Source organism: Leuciscus leuciscus, assembly GCF_965113295.1.
Source record: "Leuciscus leuciscus genome assembly, chromosome: 1".
Classification (NCBI taxonomy): Eukaryota; Metazoa; Chordata; class Actinopteri; order Cypriniformes; family Leuciscidae; genus Leuciscus; species Leuciscus leuciscus.
This window is the reverse complement of record NC_138725.1, coordinates 47327183-47340207: the sequence shown is the minus strand read 5'-3', so window position 1 is coordinate 47340207 and position 13025 is coordinate 47327183. Positions and strand designations below refer to the sequence as shown.

Here is a 13025-nt window from a genome sequence, read left to right as displayed (position 1 = left end):
TTAACTGAAAGCAACTTGCACTGATATATCTTAAAATATGTCACTGCCATTATTTTTTCTCAAGTTACGCAGCAGTAATGTGTTTTTTTTTTGTGTGTTTTTTTTAAGGCACATTTATAAAAGCTACTTAAAGGTATAGCGGAGGATCTTTCCAAATTTTAGATAAGACCCGCCCTCTCCACTTTTTGAAAAGTTTGATTGATTCACCAGAATGATTGACAATTAGGAGGACCAATAGTTTAGACTACCCACCAGGAAGTAAAACATCCTCCGCTATACCTTTAATTATTCCACTTGAACTAGAATCTAATCCTGGCTTAATCTAAGCCCTGTCTGTGAAACCAGGCCATTATGTTTTAGCGTTAGACCTTGAAATCATGCTGAGACAGGTAGTTCTCCAGGTGTAAAGGATCCACTCCCTCAGGTAAAGGTCTCTTCAGCAGATCCTTAAGGGGAAACTGGGTCTTATTAAGGGCAGCTAGAGCATCCTGCACCAAAGTCAGCTTTTTACACACTGTGCAGTCCTGGAAGAAAACAAATATTTAAATGAGACTTCAGTCTAAATCATGTAAGCACTCACTCATGCATATGATGATGATGATGATATGTCCGCACTCACCTGTACTCCCTGTGTCAGTCTCATCTCCCAGGAAGGGAATATATTAGTAAAGGTGAGAGGCTCTGACCCTTCATCAATAAGGTATGCCATGGGAGGCCGTCTAGGATTTCTCTCTGAACACAAAACACCAAAAAGAACCTTACAAAACAGAAACAGAAAGGCTTCTGAACAGCATCTGTGCTCTTTTGGCCGAATCCAAACTCACCTTTGCAGTACTGTAAGGCAGTCTCCATGGCGCACTTCTTCTCTTTGTCCCAGTGAGGGTGCTGTGAGACTGAAGCTTCGCAACTTTGCCATAAATACACCTCCAGATAGTTATCCAGCAGGAATAGTGCTGCCGAGAGAATGTTACAACACCACAGCAGTGTGAGGAAAACAAATAATGCATATTACATTCAATTTGATCTAGTTTTATCTGTTTGTCCGAGAACACCAAAGTTATGTATCTTGTATTGGGAGGTTCACACTTGTTAATCCACGTCTAAAATGACCAACTTAATCCTGCTTGATCTTGTTTCATCTTTCACACGGTTTATACTGTATTTCAACCTGGATTTGGAATGAATTCTGGGTAGTTAGGTTTCAGATTTGGACAAGTATGATTTGATTGGACACACATGGCATGCAACGAGCAGACAAGTTATTTTAAAGTGCTCCTATTATGCTATTTTAAAGGCTTCTAATTTGGATGTTGTCTAACTTAACTTGTTTTGGATGTATCCTACAACAGGTTTATATGCATCCAAGGTCAAAAAACACTTTAGTTCCACATCACCTCTTTTCTCCAGCGTCTGAAACGGTTCGATAAAGGATTCGGTCTGTCTAAACCCCTCCTTTCTGAGAGCCTACTCTACTCTTCATCTCCGAAGGCTTCCTCAGCACTTGTAACAAACAGTAGTGATGGTGTCAGTCATATCAGTTGAAGCGCAATTTCCTTTGGAAATTCATGCAAAGTGGATTTGCTTTTGCGGCGCATTAAACAACGTCTTCTCGACATGTCGACAACACGAACCAAACTCTTCCAGGCCTCAGCTACAACAACAGTGTTAGAGGGCGAGTCAAAGTAGTCGTTGTTCACGGGCAGCCAATGAAATCCATATGCAAATTTGTTACAAACCTACGTATATTTGAGCAGGAGGTAAGGCTGAAACGACTCGTTTCACTCAGCTCAGAATCGGTTCTTTCTTTTGGAAGACAATATAACTCCATTTATTGTGCACTTTGATTTTTGAAACTTTACAGACCCTTTACAATCACAAACAGCAATATTACACACTACATGAAAGTTGATATCCGAAAAAGCATAATAGGGGCACTTTAATAAATGCTAGTCCATCTGATCTATATTTCAGTGAGTCAACACTTTCATAAGTACGAAACATTGATTCAGCGTTGAAAGTTATCCTGTGGTTAAGTATAGTGTGAAAAGCCTTTATGTCCACTTGTGTTTCTGTGTATGTGAACTTGCTTGCTCTCACCTGGATGTGGCACAGAATATAACTTATCCTGGAGGAAAGGCATTGCCGTAATTACTCCACTAACATGGGAGGGGCTAATGAGCTCCGCCCCTTCAAAAGTTCCTGATTGAGCACTCAGGTGAAAAAGGCGTGGGGTAAAGTTAAATTTACCAGGATCTGAAAGGAATACAAAGCATAGAGCATCTCTTCTAAAAAACGGTTGCAAAAATTCATTGGATGACAGAGAAAGTTCACACATGGTTTATCATAGTTTGTAAAACATCACACCTTGTAGCATGCAGTCATATGACTTCTTGTCCTGTGGCCCAATAGCATTCCAGAATTCTGCAGGCTCTTTCCCCTCCTCCACTTCCTGGACATTCATAAAGCTGCCAGTTCTCAGACTCAGCTCAGGTGGGCACCTAACCATTACAATCAATCACATGAAATCGATCACAATCTGGCAATGTGCATCATTCATCCGGGTTCATGGATTGATACTTTTTACATAATGTTAAAGGTGTGGCTCACATCTGTGTGAGGCGTTGGACGGTCTGCTTGGCCACCTGACGTGCTTTGCTGTGGGCTTTGCAGCCATGCCACAGGTATATCGCCCCCTGCTGGCTGTTCAGCAAGACCAATGAGCCACGAGACCTCAGACTGGAGCAGGAACATGGGACCTCTAACAGACTGCCCTCTACAGACACATCACCCCTCACACAGAACAGATGCCAGCCTCCTGAAACACATACCAAACCTATATTGTCAGATGTAATAAGTGAATCCATAGTAGAGAAGAGGATTAAATTTTTCAATGACCAGACCTGTGTCTCTGCTGTGTTGTCTATAAATGACCATTCCTCCCTGGAAAAGCTGCAGAAAACAGGGTGGCTCCTCCCCTTCTGTTACAAACACCTGAGAACTACACTGATTGGTCAGTGCTGGTGACAAGTCCCGCCCACTGGCATTGGAGTGCCGTCCTTTCCAGATGAAAAGAGCAGATCGTTCCTGACCTCTTGCCATCTGATCCCCTGTTAAATAATAGTAGAATAAATATACAAACTATTTAAATTCTCAAACATTCTAATTTTCAAAAATGTTCATTTTAATATGTATAAATAATATACACTACCGTTCAAAAATGTAAGATTGGTAAGATTTTTTTATGTTTTTAAAAGAAGTCTCTTATGTTCATCAAGGCTGCCTTATTTTGATTCAAAATAAAGCAAAACCAGTAATATTGTATCAATTAGTAATACAGTAATTCAGTAGAAATGAAAGAAATTAATACATTTATTCAGCAAGGATGCATTAAATTGATCAAAAGTGACAGTAACGACATTGATAAAGACATTTAGCAGACTAAATGTTTGGATAAGTCCTGCATATGTCACTAGAGAGAAGTCATTTTCACCGGATGGCCCAGTTATGACATTTCGGTTGAACATTACGAGATCAAAACACACAAAATGAAACATCTGCTAAATCTATAACATGCACATAGAAAACAGAGTGAATTTTCATCTCATGCCGACTTAAATCAAATATATATGCATGCATTAACTTACCTAACGCTGTGAGGCTGTAAGTCCAGCGTGTAGCGTATGTGCAGCCCTCACTAAACTGTCCCAAGCTCTCTGGGGCAACCTCACACTCCTCACTCTCTGAAATAAGCCACGATTTCACCGCAAGTGTGCGTAACTCCACCTGCCGACCATCACTCAGAGTGACCATGTCTCGTCCCCTTCGTACATCCACACCATCCAGAACGATTTGTGACACCGCTGAGAGACAGACTCCACCGAAGAGAGCTCTGGCATCACATGACCACTGCTCAGCTGACACTGGCTGAGGAGATGATATGAGTGAGGGGGTCTGTAGAAAAGACGGAAAAGATTATAGAGCTAGAAAGAGAGAACATAAAATGAACATTAAAAGTGAAACCTGATCACTAGAGGGCTGTAAAAATATTGAAAAAATCTGAAACTGTTTCAGGGCCGGTTCGCACCAGTGTTTTTTTCCATTCCACTGCGCCACTTGTCCATTGTTTTTCCATGTAAACGCATGCTAGACGGACGTGTTTGCGCTCGAGTCTTTGCAGCGTCTCATGCATGACACGGAGTTCTAAGTATGCGCTGCTCGCCTTTTTCAAAGCAAAAATGTGTTCTGTGTGAATGGCCCCTAAGGATGATGGAAGTCATAGGTAGGGCTGCACGATATTGAAGAAAAGTGCGATATGCGATAGCTCGTTAAATAATGGGATATGCGATACGATAATGTACAAAACAGAAATTGAATAAATAAATGTAAAAATAAAACTGCTTAGTCTTCACTGTATGAATTAAATAAACACTGATTCTTATTAAAGCTATAAAAGTTATTCAGTCAAGAGCAGTGAGTGATTTTCTCTTTGTCTTTTGTTGTTTGATTAATAATAAAAACACAGACGGCAGCAGGTTTATTAGGCTGCTGTCACTTTAAGAGCTAAGGCACGGATCCAATATACTGTTACACATGCGGTTTATTCCTCAACTGTTTACGTTAACTTAAGACATAAGTGACTGATTATGTGAATACTCACCAAGATGGCATTTTGACATAATTTTGTGTGTATTTGGCCATATACAGTAAGATTTCAGGATCGCACGCTGTCTGAGATGTGCGTGCAAGTACGCCTCTGCGGCTTACCTCTTTTTAACATTATGCATATCACGCGTATGTAACAGTCATGTGTCCAGTCTATTCTCTGCTATCTGCGTCAACCTAAAATTTTGACTTTCCGTAACTTTTTGAAATATTAAAATCTTTTAGTTGTCATTTAGTAGTTATCATTTAGCATATCGCAATATGTCCATTTGCAATATTTTGATTGTTTAGATATATTGTGCAGCCCTAGTCATAGGTATAAAAGAGGAGCCTGAGATATATTTGTTATTATAACATGTATGTAAGCCTCCTCACCTGCTCCTCCTCTTGTATGAAAGGTTCGATGTGATTTTTGTTCACTTTTGTCTGCTCAAATGAGTTAGCAAACTTCTCTTTGAACAGTACCGTCTCATTTTGGTCAAACACACGGCCAAAAAGTGCCCAGTCTGGCCGTCCAGTTCCCTGCCTGAACACACAAATAAGTACATTTGTTGGTGAATACAAGCAATAAGCTTGGATTTCTCTTTCTGCTTGTAACCTAAAATTCAATTATTTATTTTTATTCCTTCAGTGGAACAATATATATATCTGTTATACACATTTTACATAATTTATACATTCATACAAACTTACGTTGTTCATGCAGCTTAAGTGCTGCAGTCATTAAAACAAAGGAGACAGAGCAAATGCTGAGACGTTCTGATATTCATATTATACTGATAATATAATTCTTACTGAGGAATGCAAAACAGAAGCATTTTCACTAATGGACTTTTGGACCACACTGTAGCTGGATATACGAAGAATCTCCCATTACAGTGAACCTACTTGGGAATGTGGGCACTGCCACCAGAGGGATCCAGAGGGTTGATCCTGCAGTTGCTGTAGTCATACGCTCCGTCCCAAACCTGCTGAGCCAGCTGAAGGGCCAGTTTCCTCTCACTGGGGCCGACGTCTTTCCCATGCCACAAATAGAGCTCGCTGCCGAAGTCAAACAGCAGAGTCTGAAACAGAAAAAGCACTGTCAATAAATGTAACCAACCACCTTAAATAGCGGTTTTGTCATGTGTAATCACAAGCAGTTATAAAGTGCACTATAAAGTGCATGCCATTTATTCTTTAATAGTATATGGCTTGAGATCAGGACCTGAGAGGAGTTCAGTAGAGTGAGGTGTGGTACGGCAGCCCAGGCCTGCTCATGGGGGCTGAGTCTGTCCCCCTGCAGCCTATAAATACAGTTTGACTCTGATATGGCTCTCTCATAGTGCTCATCATCATCTGTACTGTCTGGACCTGCAAAGTGATACGCCCCCATAAACATACAAATGTCATTTGAACAGTTTTGGGAAATAAAAGTGTTGTTTTTTTATGGGATATTTCCTGTGGGGTGTACAGTATGGCTCTTGCCTTTATACTGGGTCTGTCCCCCGAGAAGGTTCCAGAACTCTGCTGCCTGCAGGCTGTCTGTATTTACACCTTCATCCAGGTGAACGACGCCCGTTGCTTGACAACCCATATCCCTCTGGGTCACAATCAACGAGGCCATTTCAGACGCCTAGAACACACCATTAGTCAACATCCAGGAACTAAATACAAAAAACTGACACCAAAAACATTTCACAATTTTTAGAAATGCATTTTAATTAAATCTAATATTTAAGTCTCATCTGAGCTGAATAATAATAAATTAATATTTGATTAAAATATATAAATTAAATTAAATGTATTAATAAATAACAATATTCCCAAGTATTTCATATTTTATTCTACACCCGAAATATACTGTTGAGGATGCGGCAATACTTGCACTGGCTTTAACAGGAATCACTCTGTTTCTGTGTGAACTGATGGTACCTTTTCTCTCTCGATGGTGTTGGAGAGTTTGCCGGTCCAGAGGAAGCAGTTTGAGGGTGTGACCAGCAGAAAGCAGTCGCCACTGTTAAGAGAGTGTGACACAGGCTCCACCAACCGAACCTGCACCTGCCTCCATCCTGGATAAACACACACATGCACAGAAAACATTACCTGCATTGCTCTCGCAAGAAACTCTCAGGATCTTATGGAACCTCCAAGCATGGAAACTTGAAAAATCAAGTGTGCTTCCATGACTATTACAATCAATGTAGAATTTTACAATGTATACTACCACTTGAAAAAGTTCAGGGTATAATTTTTTTTTAATATTTTTATTTAGCAAGGATGCCTTAATTTTAACAAAAGTGACAGTGAAGAAATAAATAATGTTGCAAAAGATTTCTATTTCAAATAAATGCTGTTCTTTTGTACTTTATATTCATCAACGAATCCTGAAAAATAAATATCATGTTTTCCTTAAAAATATTAAGCAGCACAACTGTTTTCAACATGAAAACATTAAGAGATGTTTCTTAAGCAGCAAATCATCATTTTAGAGTGATTTCTGAAGGATCATGTGACACTGACTGGAGGAATTATGCTGAAAACTCAGCTTTGACATCACAGGAATAAATTACATTTTAAAATATATTCAAATAGAAAACAGTATTGTTGTAATAATATTTCACAGTATTGCTGTTTTTACTGTATTTTTGATTAAACAAATGCAGCCTTGACGAACATAAAATACCTATTTAATAAAAATTGACTCTAGTATAAATACATAATATTCTGAATAACATCAGATGAATATTAGAAACATTATCATACCTTTAACCTGGATGAGCATGAGTTTGTTGTATGGCACTATGGGTCTGCTCACTTTTCCAGAGGAAGTGACATCAGCTGGGGTGCAGTTAGAATTTTTCATAGCTTTAGGGAAAATAAAGATATAAAAAAAAAAAAATGTGATTGAAAGAAGTATGATGATGCTAAATATGTTTAAGACATTTGATTAATCATGATAAAATAGTTTAATCATCTGACTTAACCTGTATTATTCTCCATCTCGCTGTCTTCCTCAGGCTGCATGAAATCCTGCTGGATATCCTCTCGAGCAGCAAGAGCACGTAATGGATTCCTCGAACCCTGAGTCCTGCGGGACGGCCGTACTGAGCGCCTGTGTTCAGCTACAGCTGAGCTCAAACTAAACATACACATAGAGCATAAAACCTGTATCTAATCACATTGAGAAATCCCTCAGATATACATGTACACACAGAGGCTGGCTTTACATTGGCGTGTTGGTCTGACAGAGAGTGCTGAGGTCTGGCTCTGTGTCTCCTCCAGTGGTAGGACACGCTGGCAGTGAGCCGGGGTCAGAGGTCATGACCTCTTTAGCCATCTCAGTACCAAACATCTGACTCTCTTGGACTTCATTGGTGCAAATGGTTTGTGTCTCTGTAAAGATGAGTTTGGGGGAGTCTTCCACCTCACAGATTTCCTGAAATAACAGAAAGAAATTAATTAGTTGATATTCTAATATCTAATATAAAATTTTAGCATGATGAGTTTTAAGCATCATTACTCCAGTCTTCAGTGTCACACGATCCTTCATAAATCATTGTAATATGCTGATTTGTTGCTCAAGAAACATTTCTTATTATTGTCAATGTTGAAAACAGTTTTACTGTTTAATATTTTTGTGGAAACTCTGTGATACAATTTTTTTTTCAGGATTCAGGATTGATGAATAGATTGTTCAAAAGAACAGAATTTATTTGCAATGAAAATCTTTTGTGACAATTTTAAAACAGTCTTTACTTTCATTTTTTATCAATTTAATGTGTCCTTGCAAAAAAAATAAATAAAAAAAAATAAACAGTAGTGTATGAATATCTTAAAACTACCTTGTCTCTCCCCGTCACCTGTGGTTGGCTTTGAGTGGATGTGGAAACCTCTTGAGCTTCATAAGACAGACTCCTCTAGAGAGGGCGAGAGAAAGAGGATGATACATTTTAAGGTCTGCTGGTCGAAGTCAAATAAAATAATTGACATGCCATTATTGACAGTAAAGTCACTCAAACATTTTCTGCGGACAAAACAAAATGGATCTTAAAAGGACGAGGCAGCCAAATTAACACATTCAGGACACACTATACGGGAAAACAGAAAAACAAATGTTTTATTGAAAAGCACATGCATAAAGCAATAACAGGTTATAGACACATTCATCACATTGACACATTAATAAAATTCTCACCTCATTGAACAACATCACATATTGAGGTGTGGTGCTTGAACGAGAGTATACAGAGGAAAACACAGGCTCCTGAGTGGACAGGAGAGGAGAAGAGAAGAGGAGAGGAGAGATGAGGAGAGGAGAGGAGATAAGAGAGGAGGAGAGGAGAGAAGAGAGGAGAGAGGAAGAGAGAAGAGGAGGAGAGGAGATTAGAGGAGAGAGGAGTAGAAGAGAGAGAGAGAGAGAGAGGAGAGGAGAGGAGAGATGAGGAGAGATGAGGAGAGGAGAGGAGGAGATGAGGGGAGAGGAGAGATGAGGAGAGGAGAGATGAGGAGAGGAGAGATGAGGAGAGATGAGGAGAGGAGAGGAGAGATGAGGAGAGGAGAGAGGAGGAGAGGAGAGGAGAGGAGAGATGAGGAGAGGAGAGGAGAGATGAGAGGAGAGAGGAGGAGAGGAGAGGAGTGATGAGGAGAGGAGAGGAGGAGATGAGGGGAGAGGAGAGATGAGGAGAGGAGAGATGAGGAGAGGAGAGATGAGGAGAGGAGAGAGGAGGAGAGGAGAGGAGTGATGAGGAGAGGAGAGAGGAGGAGAGATGAGGAGAGGAGAGATGAGGAGAGGAGAGAGGAGGAGAGGAGAGGAGTGATGAGGAGAGGAGAGAGGAGGAGAGATGAGGAGAGGAGAGGAGGAGAGGAGGAGAGGAGAGAAGATGAGAGGAGAGAGGAGGAGAGAAGAGGAGAGAAAAGGAGAGGAGAGGAGAAGAGGAGATGAGAGGAGAGAGGAGGGGAGAGGAGGAGAGAAAAGGAGAGGAGGAGAGGAGAGGAGAAAGGAGGAGAGAAGAGTAGGAGAGGAGATTAGAGGAGAGATGAGTAGAAGAGAGAAAGAGGAGAGGAGATGAGAGGACATAAGAGAGGAGGAGAGGAGACAGAGGAGAGGAGAGGAGGAAAGGAGAGGAGGAAAGGAGAGGAGGAGAGGAGATGAGAGGAGATGAGAGGAGGAGGAAAGGAGAGGAGGAAAGGAGAGGAGGAGAGGAGATGAGAGGAGATGAGAGGAGGAGGAAAGGAGAGGAGGAAAGGAGAGGAGGAGAGGAGATGAGAGGAGATGAGAGGAGGAGGAAAGGAGAGGAGGAGAGGAGAGGGTGATTGACTTATAAAATCTCATACATACAACAACAACAACAACAATATATGATCAGTCAAATAAAATGAACACAGAGAGACAGTGACTAATGAAATCTCTTTTTTTAACACAAAGTAATAAGCAACAATGTATGAACATTAAGTCAGTTAAAGTAACTGAAACACATTCTGTATAAACTCACATAGCAATCTTACCCAGCATTGAGTTTGGGGAGTAGATTCAGCTGTACTGACAGTCTCATCCTACAGGGGGCAGTGTGGAAATCAGGGAGAACAAAGATATTGAGTTGTGACTCACATACTGCAGCGAGCATACATTTGACCACACACACACATGCTCATACACACACCTGTTGCCCACTGTTTACACTGATATTGCACCTTGCCTTAGCATTTTGCTCCTCCTCTTCTTCTTTAGTTACTCTTGAGTCTGTCATCCTGTGAAAAAGACTTTCTCATTTAATAAGAGCCAAACAGTGTTGAATTTTGTCAAAAACATACCATATCATACCATAAATTAAAATAATATGATAACAAATACCAGTTTGCAATATCAAGCAGCATAACAGACTGTTTTTGTAAGAAATAAAAACAGCCTTGTGTGTAACAAATGGCCGTGCCTGCACTTATGTTAAAAATAAGGTGGATAGATTTCATCAGATTGTCATCTAATTTGAGGTACATAATCCTCATACTATGTTGTTAAATGTAGAACATGGGCTATTTTTATGGTGAGTACACAAATCAGGAAATAAGGCAGTATCTTCTTAGCAATGCTTTGTGGTATTAACATGACACTCTCTATGTATTAATTCTTACCACAATGGCATGAGTATACAGCTTTGGTACAGGAGCACTTTTGTGAACTTCTCCCTTTAAAAACTTTGGTCAGCTCAAGAATAACTTTGTAAAAATACAATTTTATCGTATTTATTTGAAATAATTAAAATAGCAGTTTCATGTCTATCCTTGTGTTGTTCAACTGGTCGAGGCTGATGTGGGATTCAGAAAGTAATTAGTAATAAGTAATGTAATACTTTATAGAGAGAGTAATTAGTAGAGCAATCTAATCACACTGTTGAAGATGTAATCAGTAGTTTAGTTATAAATTACTTTTTTAGAGTAACTACCCAACTCTGGCCACCATACCCGTATTGGATTTGCAAAGTTTCAAGCCAGCAATGAACCAGTTTTCTACCTTTTGATCCAATAATCTTTGAAAAACTGACTGTGAAGGGGTACTATATTTATATTAGGGTAATATATTTTCACAAATGTCCACAAATATATATATATATATACACCACTTAACCCTAAACACAAAAGTTGTAGGTTGGTAAGATTTTTTAAAGTTTTTGAAAGAAGTCTCTTATGCTCACTAAGGCTACATTAATTTGATAAAAAATACAGTAAAAACAGTAATATTGTAAAAAATATTATTTACATTTAAATAACTGTTTTCTATTGGAATGTATTTTAAAATGTAATCTATTCCTGGATGTCAAAGCTGAATTTTCAGCATCATTACTCCAGTCTTCAGTGTCACATGATCGTTCAGAAATCACTCTGATATGATGTTTTGATGCTCAAGAAACATTTCTTATTATTGCCAATGTTGAAAACAGTTGTGCTGCTTAATATTTTTGTGGAAACCCTGATACAAACTTTACAGGATTCTTTGATGAATATAAAGTTCAAAATCTTTTGTAAAAAATAAATGAATGAGACTATCACTTTTCACAAATGTAATGCATCCTTGCCAAATAAAAGCAAATAGTAATAATTCCTTCTTTTTTTTTTAAACACTCTTACTGACCCAAAATGAATGGTACTGTATATCTGACAACAAACACAAAGAGCAAGAGATTGAAAGAGAGAGAACCTGTCAGTGATATCTGAGTCTCTGCTCTGTTCTGTGATCTGGAGGTCTTCTGACAGGGATGGACATTCCTCGGGCTTCGGCGCAGATCTCCGTGTTCTGCCGTGTTCTTCCTTCCTTCCCCTCTGCCTCCAGGGAGCGCTGGAGAGACGGGCCGGAGATGGACCCGCAGCTGACATATGTCTCTCCTCTTTCACCTCCCTTTCCCTCCTCTCTCCCCCATTCTTCTCCAGGCCGTGTCCATTCAGGTCGTCCCTGTCTCTGGTTCCACTCCTCCACACCACTCCCTCGGAAGAGCTCTTTTTCAAGATGCCTTTAATCTGCATTGCATTCTGGGAGTTGCTGCCAGCTGTAGGCTTCAGATGGGGTGATGAGGTGAGTTCGGAGGAGGAACGCCTGTCCTGTGAAGAGCTCGGCCCAGAGAGACGCACTTCACTGGGCTTCAGGTTGATAGACTCAGCTTGCTGTCGGTCAGAGAGGTGAGGCGTCAGATGAAGACGAGGAAGCTGAAGAGGCTCTTTCTGAAGCTAAAGTGGAAGAAAGGCTTATAAACATCTCTGGAAAAGACTGAGAAGGTACTCTAGAAGTTAAAGTCACAAGAAAAACGGCTTGTGTTGTGTTTTGGATGCTGGTGTCATCATCAGGTTGCTTAAGCATGACTTCTGTGTTCAATGAAAGTTTTGCTGTGAAAAAAATCTTCTTCCCAATATCCAATATTTCTACTTTATTTTTCTAGTAGGAAATATCTGAACATCCTTCACACAAGAATAATTTAACAGAGCAAAATGATTAAGGTAATAAGATTTATTTTTTAGAAAATATATTGTGGATGAAATGTATAGTTTATTGCTTAAATAAACTGTTTTAAGCAAACTAAAAAAATTAATAAAAAAAATGTATAATAATAATAAAATATTATACATAATGAATAATAATACAAATATTTACTGTAAACAACAAACCAACTACCAGAAGTTCCAATTATCTGAAAATGAATGAAACTCATGGACATAAAAAACATGTTTTTCCTTTTTCCTTTTTTAATTTTTTATGTATATTTTTAAATTTTTTGCTGTGATGGCTATGCCATTATTTTTTAAGTATGTATCTTGTATGTATGAAAATGTATCTTGAATTCAATTCTTTCACCTTGTTTTAATCTTAAAACATATTAAACATTGATACATTTAAC

The 13025-nt window shown here is 39.3% G+C and overlaps 1 protein-coding gene across 9 annotated transcripts in view; it reads right to left on the bottom strand.

Moving 5' to 3' along the window:
• svilc (supervillin c) overlaps positions 1-13025 on the bottom strand; it is a 31424-nt gene that overhangs the window by 2036 nt on the left and 16363 nt on the right. For 5 of the 9 annotated variants that reach the window (XM_082173375.1, XM_082173382.1, XM_082173383.1 and 2 more), the window contains 21 exons: positions 11837-12360; positions 10305-10392; positions 10150-10197; positions 8840-8908; positions 8487-8561; positions 7872-8080; positions 7629-7783; positions 7408-7509; positions 6577-6713; positions 6130-6277; positions 5870-6015; positions 5551-5726; positions 5038-5188; positions 3645-3951; positions 2901-3107; positions 2608-2833; positions 2365-2498; positions 2098-2253; positions 825-953; positions 620-732; positions 369-524 (listed from right to left, as the gene is read on the bottom strand). In XM_082173375.1, the coding sequence (XP_082029501.1) occupies positions 369-524; positions 620-732; positions 825-953; positions 2098-2253; positions 2365-2498; positions 2608-2833; positions 2901-3107; positions 3645-3951; positions 5038-5188; positions 5551-5726; positions 5870-6015; positions 6130-6277; positions 6577-6713; positions 7408-7509; positions 7629-7783; positions 7872-8080; positions 8487-8561; positions 8840-8908; positions 10150-10197; positions 10305-10392; positions 11837-12360 (3456 nt within the window). The remainder of the gene's footprint in view (positions 1-368; positions 525-619; positions 733-824; positions 954-2097; positions 2254-2364; positions 2499-2607; positions 2834-2900; positions 3108-3644; positions 3952-5037; positions 5189-5550; positions 5727-5869; positions 6016-6129; positions 6278-6576; positions 6714-7407; positions 7510-7628; positions 7784-7871; positions 8081-8486; positions 8562-8839; positions 8909-10149; positions 10198-10304; positions 10393-11836; positions 12361-13025) is intronic. The other 4 variants (XM_082173378.1, XM_082173379.1, XM_082173380.1 and 1 more) reach the window with 4 other exon arrangements.